Here is a 19,454-nt window from a genome sequence, read left to right on the forward strand (position 1 = left end):
GGTGCTAGAAAAGGACCGGACACTACCTCCTATCTTTAGGACACCACCAAGAATTGCCTATAGACGGGGCAGGAGTTTACGTGACATGCTGGTTAAAACCGACCCGGCCCACTGCTATCAATCTGTTACACCCAACACGTGGCTTCCAACTGCGAGACCAGGGTGCTACAGATGCCCCAATTGTACCACTTGCAGCTCGCTCATTACGGGTACTACATTTAACCATCCTCACACAGGGCGGAGAATACTGCTGCAGCACAGGCTTACCTGCACCTCTAAGTACATCATATATTTTATTAAATGTCCCTGTGGCTTGTTGTACATCGGTAAAACAATCACGTCATTTCGTGACCGAATGGCGAACCATAGGTCGGCAATACGGGCAGCATTGGCCACCGGTGAAGCTGACACCCCTGTGGCCGCCCATTTCTTGTCCCAAGGACACTCCCTTGCGAGCCTCAGATGTATGGTGATTGATTTCATTCCCCCACCAATTAGGGGTGGTGATCGGGAAAAACTGCTCCTACGCTGTGAACTTAAATGGATACACAGACTGAACACTCTAAGCCCATATGGACTGAATGAACTGATCTCATATGCCCCTTTCTACTTAAAGTGAATAGTATGAACTGTTTCTATCTAATTTTGACTTCCCCTTTACCAATAGATGATGTGCTTTATTCACTATGCGTGTACAATAATCAACATGCTCTATATTGCCTTATACACTGTACAACACAGTGTTCTAACTTCTAAAATAACAATTGTGTACTTACTACTATTAAGTATCAATTTGATGCTATTTATTTTGCCTTATATGCTGTGCAATACAATGTCATAATATCTATGTTGCAACTTTGTATCCTACTACTATTAAGCATCTCTGTCTGTTACGAATGTGTTTCTGTGTTATATACTCTGTTTTCTATTTCACACTGTGCCTCGGATGTATATACTATTGTCTTGAAACTTGACTTATAGTCTCTCTAGTCTGCTTTTCCCTCTACCTTGGGAGTTTCTTCAAACATCGCTATCCTGTGACTGTAGGCACTTTCTCCCTTATACTACCCAGCTCAATTACTCTGTATATATCAGGTCCAGTATTTGGTACCCCTGGCTGGCTATTGGAGGCTCACTGACAATAAGTTGGGTGCTAACCCAGATCACTGGGCGCTATAACTCTACAAGGCATTCCCCAGGATTTCTGAATGGACTTATACAGTCTGCTTTATGCTTTTACCAGCACTACACGCTCCTAGCCTGTCGGTATCTGCTGCTGCGTCGCATTGACAATAGGGTCCCCCAACATCGGACTCCTGGTCATGCACGCAGCTAGCCGCAGGCACCTCAACAAACCGCTAATGAGCACTGTCTCACAGCGCCAATTATGACACTCATGTCAGTACACTCCGCTATATGCCGAGGTATAAGTATACTTAGACGCTCTGAGGAGCGCTATGTGAACTACATGGTTCCCTTTCTTGATACATTGCCACCCTCTGCAGCACAATATTGTGCTTACGGTGCTCTTATTGCTTCCTTGTGCCCCAAGCCGCCAGCCTACCTATGTGTATGAGCGTATTACTTAACAGTATGGACAAACATATACAAATTACCACAGCGTCCTTCGAATCAGAGCGGGTACTGGGAGTTGCAGTTCAGCCACACAGTGATTCAAGCGCCCTTTCTTTGCACACTTGTTGCATTTTATTTATTTCACTGGGATTTCCCGCTCCTTTTACACAGGGTGATTCACTTCTCTTGCACTTTCTACTCATTTTTGGTTTCCTTTGTAATTGTTTTATTCAAATTGTGTCTGTACAGTGTCTGGTGTTTAGACACACCCACTCTATGATGTCATCAAGGCTTGCCACTGCTGGGTTTATCAGGGGGGTTTGATTGCCACATCTGCACTTTGAGAAAGGCTGCTTGTGTGGCCGAAACGTCAGTCCTTGATCCAAATAAAATTTTTTTTGTTTTTTGCATCTAAGACCTGAGTGTGCGGCATATTCTTTCTAATTTTGTATGCTCACTTTATACTGCACCCAGGCAAATTATTACTTCATTATATGTGAGTGCCTGTTTTCACCTGTTCCTATATATATATATATATATATATATATATATATATATATATATATATATATATATATATAGATAAATCGGGGACCAGCTTGAGGGCATCAGGCCACATCTCATCATCTAATATTGGGATGTCTCCCTGCCATTTGGTCTTGTTTTTTTCCAGAGGGGAGGGACCTGCTGAGGCTAGTATAGTGTAGAACCAGGAAAGGGGTTTGGTCAGGTCTTGTCTATGAAGGTACACCTCCAGGGTTGATGCAGCTAGTCTTATGGGGCTTGCGGGGAATTGTATGATAAAGGCATGTCGAAGCTGTAAGTGTCTGAAGAGCGTGTCTGGGGGGAGGTAGACTTCTTGCCTTAAGAGATCATAATTTTTACATTCACCACCATTAACTAAATCCCCAAGATGTGGCCCTTTAAAGGCTTTTTATGGCCCCCAGTTTGCTCAAAGGCTTCATAGACTTTACTGTATGATGTAATAATTTTAAATTTAATCCAGCCTTGGAACATGCTATATGAGAAATAATCAGCCCACTACACTGATCTAGATCATTGCTAATGTGCATTGAATGTAGATTCAGCAGCGGTAACGAGCACAAACAGTAGTAATCAGATTGTGTTGTAGTGAACTGCTATTAGAATGTGTGGGCACAGAAGAAATGTTGAAGAGCCTAAGTTCTATTTTTAATACACCCCCTTTCAAGTGAACAGTATTTCAAACACTGAAAATGAGTAATCTGTTATTCTATCAAGTTCTTTTTTTTTCCCCTCAACATGCACTAATTTAATTTAATTTATTCTCATTTACTGCATTTGGGGAGACAGATTGCTGAGAGGGGAATAACAAAGAATAATTTGAATATTTTAGAAATGGTACAGAATGTTTGTTTAAATTGATTGTTTATCTGGAAAAGTTCATTTAAATATTGTAATCAGACAAATAGTTCAGTGCCAGTACTGAAAAATATTGGTTATAACTTTTATTTTGTCCATGACCTGTATGTCACTTTTAATAGTTTTGAAATTAACTGCCTCCTTCTGTCTTAGCTTCACCTTTGTTAAAATGTATTACTTATTTTTCAGGATATCATACGGGACCGCTTCTATTTACATTCCAATTCCTCATTCAAACCACTGACTGTCTAGTATAGTAAATTGAACCCTAACAACCTGCTTAAACAAAAAGCTAAATAATTTTAAGAAAAAATTGCCACAGAATATCCCTGCCTATGTTGTTATGTATGTTAATTTAAAGATGAATTAACCCCTTAAGAAACACTACCATGTATTTTGCAATTCATATATACCAAATAAGAAATAAATGCAAATGAAAACATAGCTTTAATACCGAGTGATTTATTGAAAAAAAGCATGGCATCATTTACTTTTGGTTTCCCCTGTAAAACCTTTAGACTGATCCTGCTAGGAATGATTATGCTCCAAAAATATTGGTTAATTATTTTCCCATAGGTTAAAAAAAGAGTAATCTGCCTAAATGGGATCTAGAACTGGCTAATCTATAATCCAGAAACATTAACTTGATGATAATTTAGCTGCATAAATCCATGTTTGATGCAAAAAAATCCTATTTTTTTATTTCTTTTTTAGCAGCTTAAAGGTATAGTGATACAACAAAATTACAGAAAGGCCCCTTCTCCAGAAAACAAATCTCATACTTGTACCACAAGTGTTTTGAAACATTCTGAATGCTTTATAAATGTAACCACTGTTTTACTCATACTGGTATGACTACAACCCTCTGTTCCCCAGTTCAAAAAGAGAAAAAGAGGTTGACAGTCGTTCTGTACTACTCCAAGAATCAAAGGCTTATTAATTTGCAGCATAATTGAAAATAAAATAAAAACGTATACAATTCCTTCTGTCTTTTGGAATGGGCAAAACCAAGGTCCTTCAACCTCGTTTCCTTCAGCTGTCAAAATGCAATCCCCATCAATGTTAGCTAGCAGGCTGTGTAAGTGGATTAAAGCTGCATTTTAAAAACTGGTCTTGGCCTACTGACACAGCTCTGAATATGCCATACTGTATGCAGGTTATCTCCTTATGGGTTTGGGGGACTGCAGATGAGCTATTAAATGAGATATACAAGCTCATTGCTAAAAATCACAGCTACATTATGTGTGTAGTCCATCCTGAATTTAACTAAATATTTTAGGCCAGTATAATAAATTATAGGTTTAACATATTTTTTATTTTTTTTTTGAAAACCAGGGTGTACAGATATGTTGTGATTTGTAGAATGTGGCTAAGTTAGAACCAGACAACTTATCTTCCATGTAGTTTTCCTTTATCAGACAGTATATTTAGGATATAAAAGTATTTGCAGCCATACTGCTCAGTTTTATAACATATCTGTTTCAAAGGGAAAATAAATGGAAGATGAATAAAAACAGTGTAATTTAGACAGCAAATGCCTGCTTTCAGTGATTGTTTAGCTCACATTTTATGTTTTCTCCGGCTTAATGATTGTCAAGTATGGTGTTGTCACAGCTGTGAGACAAGAAGAACTTTTCTTTAAACAAGGGTAAGGGTCCCTGCTCCACATCAGTCTGAGATCTCCATGCATTAAGCAGACACCTTTGAGACTACCCTGTACACTTACTTCCTGCAGAACTTGCTAAAATTTCTTAGATTAAGACATAAAACCAATACACTGCAACCTCATTTTATTTCCACTTCTCACAGCCAGTTATGGTTTTCTGCCTTTCTTCCGCAAAGACTGTCCTTCTCCAGAAAATGCAATAAATTGGCTCACAGCATCATCCTACAACCACAAAGGGACAAGTGATAAGATTGATACAACACAATCTACAAGACAATTCAGTTGTGAATCTAAATGCATGTTGTATGCAGTTCACATCATTCAATTCAATAATAACCTCTAAAAAGTCTCCCACTTAAAGGGCTCTGGCACACGGGGAGATTAGTTGCCCGCGACAGGGAAATCACGGTGCCGCGTATGCCATCCCACCGGCGATTTACATTTTCGCCGGTGGGATGGCATTTCAGGGAGATTAGTCGCCCGCGAACAGGGAGATTTGTCACGGGCGACTAATCTCCCCGTGTGCCAGAGCCCTAAGACATAAATAAAAGTTCATTATTTTACATCATGCACAAACGGAATGATAGAAGGTAAATGCTTATATGGAGAGAATTAAACAGCTTAACGCTTACATCTTCCACCTTCTTTGCCTGTGGCCTTGAATTTCTGATGAATGTGATTGTTCCAATCTTGAAGTCGTAATTTGGAATTCCTCTGTAAAAGGAAACAGCAATGTTAAAACAGACATCAGGTCATCTTACACTGCCACAGTAAAGTAAAAATTGAAGTCATTCGCTGTGGTAACAATGATTATGAGCACTCAGTCTAACCCATGCTTTAGCGTTGACTAGCTGCTATTTTTTCAGCAACTGGAGAAACCTACACTGTGGTGTTGACCAGCTGCAAACACAAATTAAAAAAATAGACAGCCAACAAATTCAACCATTTTACATAAAACGGAGGTGTTAGTACCACACTCTGGGAAAAATATCTAAGCTCATATGCCACGTCAAGGCCCCTCATTTAACATAAGTCCTACCCTACCTACTGTGTACTAAATATTGAAGCGCATTTAAACCCCTAGCAACAATGGCAGAACTACAATCACCCTTTGTACTGAGGAGCTATAAGGCCATTTCTATTCGCTAAGCCTGCAGCAAGAATGTGCACTATTTGCACCTGAGCAGTGGAAACACGTTGATCTCCACTCAGAAAGACCAGCTAAAGAGACCAGCAAGGAAGCTTCCAAGTTTCAGTTTTCTATAATAAATTCTGTTTAGGAATGCTGTTATGTACGCTTGGGATGCACCAAATCCACTTTTTTTTTGGATTCGGCAAAGCCCGTATCCTTCGTAAAAGATTCAGCCGAATACTGAACCGAATCCGAATCCTAATTTGCATATGGAAATTAGGATAACGAAAGGTTAAAGAGCGCTGCGCAGGCAGTGCGCCACGAAAATCTTTCAACTTCTGTGTTTATGTGACAAAAAGTAATGTGATTTTAAGAATTCGGATTTGATTTGGCTGGGAGCATGGATCCGGCCGAATCCGAATCCTGCTGAAAAAGGCAGAATCCTGGATTCTGTGCATCCCTATTTTGTATGATATAGGGATTTATACCAGAAACATATTTTATTTCATGGACAAAAATTCAACTGATTTGGAAAGCATCATGTCTCCCAAACGTGCCAATACCTGATATGTATAGTTTTATGGAGATTTCTGACTTCTACAGATCAAAAACTCCCAGCAGTAAATTACCAAATTTTCAAAGTATTACAGCAGAATACGGCATACTTTAGATTCTAAAGCCAGAAATCCTGGAACATTAGGTTTACCCCAGGAAACCATATCTTTTTTGAAAAGTACACATCCGGACGAATCCGAAATGGGTAACTATGTCTTCCAACTCCTAAGTATCAAACGGCAATGCTTTACTGAATTTAGCAGTTTCTATAAATAATTATGAAAATTCTAAATCGCCTCAAATCTTCCACTTTCAAGCATCATATCTCCCACATAACATTAGGTACCAAGAAAACACACCCCAAATATGAAAGCCAAGGGTCCACTGAACAGTTTGATGCCCATTGTGCAAAGGATCACCAATGTACCTGGCATTTAGAGACCCCAAAAGATAGTTAGTGCATAGAAATTGCCCTGGAGATCTCTTTAGCTACTGAAAATTCAATAAGTTTACTGCATTTTCTGTGGGGTACAAACAAAAAAAAATACATTGACCCCCTAAAACCATATATTTTTGGAAAGTACACATTCAGGCAAATTTAAAATTGGTACCCATGTCTTTCTACTCCAAACTACAGAGTCGCAATGCTTTCCCAAAATCGCCGGTTTTGATGAATTACCTGAAAATCACATCAAATCTTCCACTTTCGAGCATCTTATCTCCCACATAACATTAGGTACCAAGAAAACACACCACAAATATGAAAGACAAGGGTCCACTGAACAGTTTGATGCCCATTGTGCATTGGATCACCAATGTATCTGGCATTTAGAGACCCCAAAAAAAGTTGCTACAATATAAGCTACCGGCATGTGTATTATGTGCCATAAGACTCTCTAACAGTACGGAGACCCTAGAAAACCATACATTTTCTGAAAGTACAAATTCTGACAAAACAAAAATGGGTAAATACATCTTTCTACTGCAAACTACCAAACTACAAAGCTATGCTAAACAGAACAGTTTTTATAACATTTCTGAAAATCGTCACAAAGCTTGCATTTTACCACATTATGTACCCCCACATTTTGTAACGAATCAACATAAAACTTTCTAAATCTAAACGCCAGGGGTCTACTGAACAGTTTGATGCCCTATATGCATATATTGGCCAAACTACGTGCCATACAGGGGCACCCAAATAAAAATAGTGCATAAGAATTGTCACATAAGATGCTCCGGCTCATGCATTTTTGCACCCGGTATGTGTATTATGTGCCATAAGACCCCCTAACAGTACGGAGACCCTAGAAAACCATATAGTTTTCGAAAGTACACATTCTGACAAAACAAAAATGGTTAAATACAAATTTCTCCTGCAAACTACAAAGCTATGCTAAACAGAATGGTTTTTGTGACATTTCTGAAAATTGTCACAAAGCTTGCATTTTGCCCCATTATGTACCCTACATTTAGTAACGTACCAACATAAAACACTCTAACGCCAGGGGCCTACTGAACAGTTTGATGTCCAATATGCATAGATTTACCAAACTATGTGGGGTACAGAGGAAGCCAAATTGAAATACAGCAGACAAAATGTCCATGTGCAAAGACAAGTAACAAAGAACAATGAGAAATGCAATAAATTGCTAAAAATAAAAAAAAATCACTAAAATCAATGTTTTTTGACTTGAGCAAATAAGTTTTACAGACAAAGTCGAGTGAACAACAACTATGCAATAAAATGGCTAAAAATGCAATAAAATACCTAATAATGCACCAGAATCACAGAAAATGTAGTAAAAACACCAAAATAATACACAAAAGGTATTGCGCAGTGTGGTTAGCGAATACGCTATCCGCAATGGCAATAAAAAATTTTTTCAGGCAAGACTAAAACCGATGTGATAAAACGCGAGGGGATATATGCAGTACAAATGATGCCATTTCAGTGAGGGAGATGTGCCCAACGGATATAAATTGTAGGCAAATGTAGGCTTTACGTGTCCTTTAAAAAAAAAAAATACCCATGGCAATATCATTCATGCAAGTCTAGTCAGAGCCATAATTATTAGGTGTCACAAAAATATCATTTAGGGTCCCCAAAACGTTGGAAACCATAGCTTGCTTAAAGGAGACATATCCTATAAAAATTATGAATGTACCAGGGAATTATACTCCTCTAGATTTAGAAGGATTGTGCTTAAAAAAGTTGTGTTTCAAACTGATTTATTGAGAAATTCCACAAAAACCCCACTAGCCCCGCCCATCTGTTCCACTTCCTGCTGGCTGAATTCTCTGGATGAGCTGGGGAGCCGGCGGCCCTCCGTACACTGCACTGTAGGATAGGAACCAATCAGCAGCTAGGCTGACCTGATAGGGAACTGAAGCCTGTCTTTGCTTGTGTGAGTGCAGGGCTGTGATTGGCTCTCCCCATCCTAATGTGCTTCTGGCAGGGACTGTTAGGACACGCCCACTCTTCATTTCACACTTGAGGGAGAAGTGAGAGGATCTATAGGGAGCTCCAATAAAGGGGCCATTGTTACAGAGAGGATTCATTTTTAGCCCAACCAGGGAAACCAGCACCGTATATTATTCATAATTGCCTACAAAATAAGCGTTTTTCCCCATTTATCCAATATGTCTCCTTTAAGAACTTCTCATTGTATGTTTAAGGTTCAAAATTCCATTATAGGTGTTTTTCTTGCAACTTTTCTGCGGCATTAAAAAAAAAATAATTACAAAAAATAAAGTAGCAGATACCAGAAATATTGTAACATCAGTAGTAGGGTTTGAAAATGACAAGACCTTGGTTAAAAAAAAGCTGAATACACGTCATCCCCCCCCCCTCAAAAATAATTGCAATAAGGACTGATCTTATCAAGAATTTTAAGTTTTTTGTATAGGGAGGCCCCAAATTCATATTTGGAATCTGAACCCTAAGTAAGGAGGAAAATGGAAAAAAATCCTACCCTGCCTGTGTGTGCCATACTCTGCCTTCCCTACCCTGTCTGTGTGCCATACTTTCACTGTGTGTGCCATTCTTGGCTGATTTGTGCCATACTTGGCCTGTGTGTGCCATACTCTGCCTGTGTGTGCCATACTCTGCCTTCCCTACCCTGCCGGTGTGTGCCATACTCTGCTTGTCCTATGATGCCTGTGTGTATGGCACACACAGGCAGCCTACAGTGACACAATGCTGGCACTGCTCCTACAGTCTGCACAATAACTATATATTAGAAAACTTTTTAATTGCAGTACCACCTCAGTATATGTTCTTTTTGTAGTGTGCAGGGATTATTTGTGGGTTTCTACTGCTCCTGAGGTGTGAACAGGGGAACAATGGGGGTGATTACAGCCTGAGCCTGAGGTGTGAACACTGCAGCGGGTGATCAATGCAGAGATTAAAAGGTGTGAACAACACAGGGGATTACATATTTAAACAATACAGAGGGATTACAGCCTGAATCTGAGGTGAGAACCATGCAGGGGGCCAGTTAATCACAGTACTGATACCATTTAAAGCTTACACAAGAGTAAGCCATCAAAGCAGCCAGACAGGTGGGGGGCCACACAGAGGGGGGTCCGCGGGCCGCCAGTTGGACAGCACTGGCTTAAAGTATACCATAAAGTACTTGGCCCTTAATCCAACTACTGATTTGGCAAGCACACAAGAAGAAAATTGCATTTAAACTGTTATTCTGCTGGCTAATCTGCCCAGTAGAACTCTTTGTTTGCACCACTGCTTTTCCTATACCTCAATACTAAGTGGCAGATTTATAAAAACGTTTAAAGTTTACTCCTATGGAAGTTTTAGAAGCATATTTATTAAATGGTGAACTTTTACCCATTGTATTTACTCATAAATACACTTATAAAAATCCCATAAGAATGAATAAAACATGTATTCATGTATTAAGCTCTAAACTCACATTTTGATAAATCTGCTCCTAAATGTTTCCCACTACATGATTAGCACTGTTGTAGCCTAAATAAGAAGTAAGATACAACTGACCTCCGTATGTCTTCTGGCTTTAATGGGAAGGGACTGGGGTCAATCCCCTTCTTCTTTCCATCCAATCTGTTCCCAGAACCAGAGAATGCCTGAACCAGAAAGATAAGAGTTACTTTTCAAATTTAAGCATAGGTGCTAAATTGCACCAGTGGAACAAGCATTCAGAAGTTTGCTTTACATTTCTGAACTTGAAATAAATTGGTGAAAACTAACTGATGTTTATAAAGTCCTAATTAAAGAATAGGCATAATGTAATCTTTGCCTGATTTTCTAATCATATATTGTATAACTATACCCCAAGAATCAGCCTCTCAAAATTACAAATAGGCCTTAATGATATCACATTTCTATATTTAAATAGGAGGGTTGGTGTAGGTATTCCATTCACCCATGTATTTTTTTTATTAAAAATATATGAACACTGTCTTGACTCACCCTGAACCCAAGGTCTGCTGCATACTCACTGTGGTCTGGTTCAATTTCCTTGGGAACAAGACAGAAAAGATAAATGAGAATTTGCAGCAAACTTTGCTACCTATTTAACAATGTGTGAGTTAAACATATAGCAGGCACTCACAGATCCCACAAACATACCAAAAAAACCTTTATTACAAAAACATGTCAGATACAAAAGCAGCCTTACAGTCTTGCTTCAATTCTCAGGCTTTTGCACTATGATATAATTAATATTGAAGATATCACACTTAAGTACACTGTCTGCTTTTAGCCATCATTGAAAAAATTCAAAATGGAATGCTAAACATTTGGAAATATGGTAATAAGATGCCAATTACTTTTCTGGTTTTCTCCATAGTCAGGTGTACCACTGCACTTCCTAAACCTGGTCATACACTAGACTGGCCATACAACTGGATATACCAATACAAAAGGCAGGATCATCAGCTGGTAATTTATTGCTCCTGGCAGTTTGAACTTAAATTTGTAAATATCACCTTTGAGGTATATTTGGTAGATGTTGCTGTGTAGTAGCTAAACTTTTCCAACATACATCGTATTAACAATACATGAAAATCTTTAACTGCTCACTAATCCACATTTAACCAATACAGCACCACCTTCCCCCTGTAGGCTGTGTCCTTACTGTTGGTTCTTCCTGCTGTGTATGTCTCTCTGGCTCCTTGTATCCAAGTGGGGCATCAAAATCAACCTACAAAACAAAAGTTGCTTGTTAAGGAAGTGAATCCTCAGCTGGAATTGTCATATTTGGGAATTTCTCACTCAGGATCCACTGGCTTGTACACAATCTTATTTACAAAAACATTGTTCTGGTAAGCTTGCCAATTTTTTTTTTTTTTTTAAAACTCAGTTCTTGTTCTTAAGTCCAGCTAATAAAGACATTGCGCATTTTAACAATGTTACCATTATTTTAACAAAATTATTATTACTCATGCTTCAGATAATTACAAACCGGATTCCAAAAAAGTTGGGACACTAAACAAATTGTAAATAAAAACTGAATGCAATGATGTGGAGGTGCCAACTTCTAATATTTTATTCAGAATAGAACATAAATCATGAAACAAAAGTTTAAACTGAGAAAATGTACCATTTTAAGGGAAAAATATGTTGATTCAGAATTTCATGGTGTCTACAAATCCCAAAAAAGGTGGGACAAGTAGCAATAAGAGGCTGGAAAAAGTAAATTTGAGCATAACGAAGAGCTGGAAGACCAAATAACACTAATTAGGTCAATTGGCAACATGATTGTATAAAAAGAGCTTCTCAGAGTGGCAGTGTCTCTCAGAAGCCAAGATGGGGAGAGGATAACCAATTCCCTCAATGTTGCGCAGAAAGATAGTGGAGCAATATCAGAAAGGTGTTACCCAGCGAAAAATTGCAAAGATTTTGCATCTATCATCATCAACTGTGCATAACATCATCCGAAGATTCAGAGAATCTGGAACAATCTTTGTGCGTAAGGGTCAAGGCCGTAAAACCATACTGGATGCCCGTGTTCTCCGGGCCCTTAAACGACACTGCACCACAAACAGGAATGCTACTGTAAAGGAAATCACAGAATGGGCTCAGGGATACTTCCAGAAACCATTGTCAGTGAACACAATCCACCGTGCCATCCGCCGTTGCCAGCTGAAACTCTACAGTACAAAGAAGAAGTCATTGGCAAAATGGAAGACTGTTCTGTGGTCAGACGAGTCACGATTCAAAGTTCTTTTTGGAAATCTGGGAACGCCATGTCATCCGGACCAAAGAGGACAAGGACAACCCAAGTTGTTATCAACGCTCAGTTCAGAAGCCTGCATCTCTGATGGTATGGGGTTGCATGAGTGTGTGTGGCATGGGCAGCTTGCATGTCTGGAAGGGCAGCATCAATGCAGAAAAATATATTCAGGTTCTAGAACAACATATGCTCCCATCCAGACGTCATCTCTTTCAGGGAAGACCCTGCATTTTTCAACAAGATAATGCCAGACCACATTCTGCATCAATCACAACATCATGGCTGCGTAGGAGAAGGATACGGGCACTGAAATGGCCAGTCTGCAGAATGGGAGAGCATTCCTATTCCTAAACTTAAGAAACTGGTCTCCTCGGTCCCCAGACGTCTGTTGAGTGTTGTAAGAAGAAGGGGAGATGCTACACAGTGGTGAAAATGGCCTTGTCCCAACTTTTTTGGGATTTGTTGACACCATGAAATTCTGAATCAACATATTTTTCCCTTAAAATGGTTAATTTTCTCAGTTTAAACTTTTGTTCCGTGATTTATGTTCTATTCTGAATAAAATATTAGAAGTTGGCACCACCACATCATTGCGTTCAGTTTTTATTTACAATTTGTTTAGTGTCCCAACTTTTTTGGAATCCGGTTTGTACATGAACTTCTGTTTCTTTATTCATATTGCAAACTGGTCATGAGTGCATGCAATTAACACTTTTTTCTTAATAGTTAAATGTATAAGAAAGACATGTCATATGGCTTGCCTCTCCTGTGGCATTTCCCATAGTTATGAAGCTTTTTGTGTACAGTGCTGCATATCCAACATTTAGTGTTTGCAAAGCAGCCTATAGAGCCATTCGGCAAACTGGGGTATATACAGTACATATATATCACATATATTATTATATTATTTAAAGAAAAACAATTGAAAACTAAATCTATGATATATGTCTTATACAGACCTATTTAATCTCAATGTTAATTTTTAGCACACAGAAAATAAAAGAGCAGAGTAATAAAGATCCACAAAAACACATACAATACAAACAGTGTGCAAAGTATTCCACCAGCAACTATTTAATAGTAGCTAGTTATGCAATGTATTATATTCAACATAGGCTGCCATTCAATATTCTGTGCATTCTATAAGACTTCCGCACATCTTGGTCACTAAAATACATTTTAAAAAATATTCCATCTCTTTTGTTTACTACCATAGAACACCTGTATTTCATGGACTATGCTTGATCTTTATTCTGTTCTTTGCTGTACTGGACCTTGATCCTGACTGCTGATGGTAACCACATAAAAGGGCATACATGTGCTTTTAAATTAGTTTTTTTATGCAGCAATTATTGTGATTTCGAATTTCTGAGATTTATTAAGAGCAAAAATCTTGAAAACTATAATGAAAATATTCTGCATCGAAAAACTAGAAAGTTTATGTAGCAGTCAATTGGAGTTGTATTTTAAAACCTCAAGCTATTTTCAAGTTGAGTTTCAGATTAATTTAAAAAAAAAAAAAAAAAAAAAAATGTAAATACAGCCATAAGCTCTCACAGAAATGCTCTTCAAAAGAAACACAGGATTTCTTGTCTCCTTTTTTGTTAACATGTACTGGGATATCAGACTTCCTCTTAGAAAAAACCTTTATTCCCGGGGCCAGAGTCTGCGCAGCTCTCCCCTCTCTCCCTTCTCCTGCTCCCCACTCCCATATGAATTCATAAAACTCACTCCCCCTCCCATCAGAATGTGTGATCTGAGCTTGGTCCCTGTAGCTTCCTGCTGCTAAGCTAAAATGGCATCTGCTATCTTAAACAAATGGAGGAAGCTTCTAGGGCTGTTTACTCAGGTATGGTAAAGCTTTCAGCAGGATTAATATAGCGTTCTAGGTGGCATGGATATGCCTTTCCTTCTCTTTTTAAGGAAGGGGTGAATTGGTAACATGAAGGTTGGCATCAGATAATAGTCAGATGCATAACTAACAGACAACCCAATGGAACTTACATTCATATCACATTCTATGATAGACACAGCTTTGTCAGGTTTTGTTTCCATAACTCGAAGTTCATAGATCTGTAAGAAGAAAGGTCTAGATAGAAAATGAAATGGCTACAAAACTTTAAATGATAAAACTAAATATAATAATTAAAGTTGTGTATTTTAACAACAGAAAACAGAGTGGCATTTAGAGCCTGAAACGAGCAGCATTTTTACTTGGTTCAGCTGAAATTATGCTGTTGGTTTTTAGGAGAGGCCCAAACCAAATCCTAGAATTGGTGTATGCCTCATATAGTATAATCAGCACCAAAACCATTTTGCTTCTTTAACATTTACCAAACTTGGGTTTGAGTAAAATTACTACAGACCTTTTCATTGTAGTTAATGGCGATTACATCTCCAGTGGTAAGACAAGCAAAATTCCTCAAAGCGTTCTCCAGTCTAAAATTAGTGTTAAGGTGGATCAATCGGAACTCAATCAATTCTGTAAAATCAATTCTGTCAAGAAAGCGTGATGATCATCTTACAGGGGTTTAAAATTGTTTATCAGTGTTTCCAGATAGTGATTTGTTTTATTGGCTCCTACATGATATTTCAAGTGTTATTTTTACTAGAGTAGCATAATATGCCATGGAAAATGTTAAGTAAGATGAATAATTACGTGTATTCTTTTAATAAATATGACTAGGATTTACAGTCACCATATTTATCATTTATGTGGCTTATTTATATCTTATTTTTATCTGAAAGTATTTACATAGAAATACAGTATTCAAACACTATTCTTTGACAGTGTAGACAAATGTTATAAACCCCTCGATCTGCAGTGTGACCCTAATGGAAGTACTTTACCTACCAGTTGGTTATAATAAATTGCACCCAGAAGCTGCAACTTCTAAACTGTCCTTACTAGACCAGCATTGCAAGTACATAGAAGACACACTGAATCCCTACCAAAGTTTATATGAGACACATGTAAGGTATTTAACTGAATCTGCTGGATTCTTTCCTCTGACAGCTTATGAAATAAACACATGTTGGAGCATATATAAAAATGCAATGGAAGGATACACAGCTTTGGGGTTAGTAATATCCAAGAAATCAGGGCTCTGTGGCTGGAATTTTGAATATGTGGCTACTTGAAGGTTAACACTTTCCACCTGTAACAGTCCTCCTTCTTCTAGCAGCAAATTCTGCATCATCTGGTAATCAAGGAACACAAGCAATAGCAAATAATACAGCTAGATAAAATCAAGTGAATCTGCTTCAATCAATTTTAAAACGACTGTGCCAATTCTGAGAAGTGAATTAGTATGGTGTGGAATATGTATCTACTGTACAGTAGATACATATGCATAGCATGCACAAGTAGCACTTACACATGTGTGTGTATATGAATATACGGGTCCGGATTTGTGGCCACAAAGGCCTGGGCCTAGGGCATGCCGCCCAGCCGCAAGTAAAATTTGCTCACATACAGAGCACTGGAGAAGGGATGCACAAAAAACGTCAGCATGTCCTGTCCCCAGTGCTCCGTATGTGAGCGAAAAGGACGCGATCAGGGTTGGGGGGTGGTTGGAGAATAGGGTGACCTTTGGGCGCCCCAAACTGAAATCCGGCGCTGTGTATATAAAGTATACATATACTAACCAATGGATAAGTATTCCGGTACTGTCCCTTTTCACTTATGTTGGGAAACAAATAAACTTTATCAAATGGCATAATCAAATGCTAAGTATGAAACCCCTTAACTATAAACAGCATAGGTGTGGAGATGCAGCAGGCACCTTTCTATATACTGTGCAAGTTAACAAAATGATTCTCCGTTTACTTAATTCAGTTACTTTACACTATTGCCACATTTTCAGGAAAAAATACAAATTTATTAATTACATTGGCATCAAGCACCATTTTTACCAGCCAAGTGGCAACCCTTCCCCCACCCCCCATGCATTTTTATGCTGTATAATGTATTTGATTTGTATTTCTAAATGTGCTATGCAGCATATTCAGTTGTGATTATGCATGCTTTGAGTGTGTTTGCTACATTCAAATAAAAATTGAACTGTAGGCAGTACGGTGGCTTAGTGGTTAGCTGTGCTGCCTTGCCATGCTAGTGTCCCCAGTTTGAATCTCACTTCTCATTTGTGTGGGGTTCCTCCAGATACTCTGGGTCTCTCTCACATTTGAAAACATACAGGTAAAGTGTACATTCCTTAAAAGGTTTTTGGGGTACAATTCTGGGTCAGGTGTGGGATTGTATGCACCTGTGTAATGTGTAAGTTTTGTAAATATTCCTTACCCAATGAGGCAAGTAACATATGCCTTCATCTGCAACAAATTCAAGAACACCGCAATGTGTCATCCTGTCAGAATTTTTATTGGTCAGCTTGAAGAGCATGGGGTAAGTAATGTTCAAACGACCTGTAGAAAATAAATATGATAAATTGGTAACTGCGCTGTTACCTTTTGTGCCACAGTAGCTCTATTTTTACAATAAAACTAATCTGATTTTGAAACAAATACACAGGTTCTCTAGCATCAGCTTTTAAAGATTTGTATTTCATTTGGAAAAAGTAATGTTAACATATCAAAGAGAATGCATCCACAGAAAATCCACGGTAAGCAGTCACACTGTTTTTCACAATACTACCTGCTGTAGACAGATCAGCTTTGGAAAATTGTGACATTTTCATGTACACCTTTATCAGCCGGTTTAGAATGTGTGCCCCTGTCACTTCTTTGCTCAGTCAAAGGGTAAGTAAAACCCAACGGACTCTGGTATATGCCATTATTATGCCAGAATTACAAACAGCATAAGTGTAGCGATGCAGCAGGCATATTTCCCTGGTAATGCTGAGGCAGAAGTGTTTGGGCCCTCTGATGCACTAAGGCTAATGCCACACGGGCGTATTTTTGGCAAGCTGAAAAACGTTTGCCGAGAATACGCCCTGCTACTGTCGATTTGGCCTACCTTGTGCCTGCACCCGAATGAATGGAATACGCTCCAAGACTTCATATTTTCGGCTACATGTTCCTGCACCGTATCGTATTTCATTCATTAGGGTGCAGGCACAGGTAGGGGCATTTTTTAGCGTATGGTGCGTATTCTTAGCAAGTGTTTTTTGGCTTGCCGAAAATACGCTCCATATGCTACATGTGGCGTTAGCCTAAGATTTAATCAAGTAATCCAGGCAGAGCATACTTACTGAGTTGATCTAAAGCAGATGGAGGCATGATAACTGAAAAAAAGAAGAACAAGAAAAGTTACAGTAGTATAGTCTGTGACACACCATACACTATACACATTACTTCCAGTGACCCTTTTTCAAAAATGAATAAAGAATCACTGAAAGTGCTCCACTTTTTAAAGACTGAATTATCTCCTTTGACTAGAATTTTTGTTTTTCCTCACTCATGAAAGGACCAGTAAAACAAAAAACAAGAAAAGGTTTTATCTGTATGTAAATATAATATACTATTACCCTGCACTGGTAAAAAGTGTATGTTTGCTTCAGAAACACTACTACAAGTTATATGAAGTATATGGCACAACCAAAAGAATAGGGTAAAAAGGCACACATCTACACAGCAGAGTACAATGGTGCTGTTTTTACACAGCATAATAAACATGGGTCAAATGCCATTCATTCTTTCTACAGAACAATTGATTGAAAACCTCTTATATAATATAGAACCTATAATACTTAATGCTCAGGACCAGGGGTTTTTCCTGTACAAGCGGTCATTGTGTAATTTGGATCTTCATGCCTTAAGTCTGCTCAAAATGTATTTAAACATAATATACCAAATAGGATTGTTTTGTCTCTAATAAGGTTTGATTATATCCTAGTTGGGATTTAGTACAAGTACTGATTTATTACAGAGAAAAAGGAAATTATTTTCTTAAATTTTAATTATTTAATTAAAATGCAGCCTATGGGCCTTGCCGTAATTTAGAGCTTTCTGGATAACAGGTTTCCGGATAACGGATCACATACCTGTACTGGATATGTGTGGCCAAGAATTACCATTGTGTCCACTTTCCACATCCTGTACAGTTTGCATGATGGTACATGATGATAACAGAGATCTCATGACCTGTGACCAGGCCTGGACTGGCAATGTGTGGATTCTGGCAAATTCCAAAAGGACTGCTGTTAGATGCCATAGACAAGCACTATTTAGTGAACTAGCAGGGGCCTTGAAATGCAAGGGCATATATTAAATCCCAGTCTGCTTGTGGCCCACAAAAAAGTGGTCTAGTTTATGATTATTAGATATTATTACCTATGTTTAAATAATTTTATCTTGAAAAAATTACAGTACAGCTCTTAGTCACATATTACTTACTTTTCCCTCCTTTCTCCACATCAGATCGGTCATTGGGACCCGCCAACATGGAAACGGAGTAGCAACGGTACTGAGTAGAGAAGCGGTTTTGGAAAACCCGGGGTATGGGGTGGTCAAACATGTTGAAAGAAAACTAAAAGAGAATGGAATTAGTGAGATTTTGGAGCTGTTATTTCATTAAGCAACATAAAGATACATCGTGATAATTTGAGAAATTCTTTTTTACTTTGTTTTTACCCTTTTAGTGTTATTTAAGTGATCTGTAAAAACAAAAACTATTACGGAAACATACATTCAGATTAAAATCATACTGTTATTTTTCATGTAAAAAAAATCTTACATACAACAACTCTTCTTTCCCATCCAAGATGCATATAGCAGTAAAAAACTAACCCCTCAGTCACTGTTCAGCCTCCATAAAACCTGGCAGGTAAATGGTGTTTTATGATGATATATAGGTATACATGACATGACGCTATCACAAATGTGGAAGACAGATCTTACCATTTTGTTACCGGCTTTCTCTTATTATCCCGGCGGACCTAACACTATCTTA

At 38.3% G+C, this 19,454-nt stretch overlaps 1 protein-coding gene across 1 annotated transcript; it reads right to left on the minus strand.

Annotated features, from left to right (window-relative positions):
• Positions 1-4,292: 4,292 nt before the first annotated feature.
• Positions 4,293-19,421, minus strand: ufd1 (ubiquitin recognition factor in ER associated degradation 1). The gene is given in 12 exon segments (NM_001006805.1): positions 4,293-4,864; positions 5,275-5,356; positions 10,348-10,436; positions 10,783-10,830; positions 11,450-11,515; positions 14,552-14,620; positions 14,914-14,986; positions 15,617-15,747; positions 16,848-16,969; positions 17,755-17,787; positions 18,899-19,031; positions 19,403-19,421. Coding segments are annotated over 12 exon segments (924 nt in total). The 5' UTR covers positions 19,406-19,421; the 3' UTR covers positions 4,293-4,789.
• Between the last annotated feature and the right edge of the window lie 33 nt (positions 19,422-19,454).

The sequence above is a fragment of the Xenopus tropicalis genome, chromosome 1 (assembly GCF_000004195.4).
Source record: "Xenopus tropicalis strain Nigerian chromosome 1, UCB_Xtro_10.0, whole genome shotgun sequence".
In the NCBI taxonomy this organism is placed as follows: Eukaryota; Metazoa; Chordata; class Amphibia; order Anura; family Pipidae; genus Xenopus; species Xenopus tropicalis.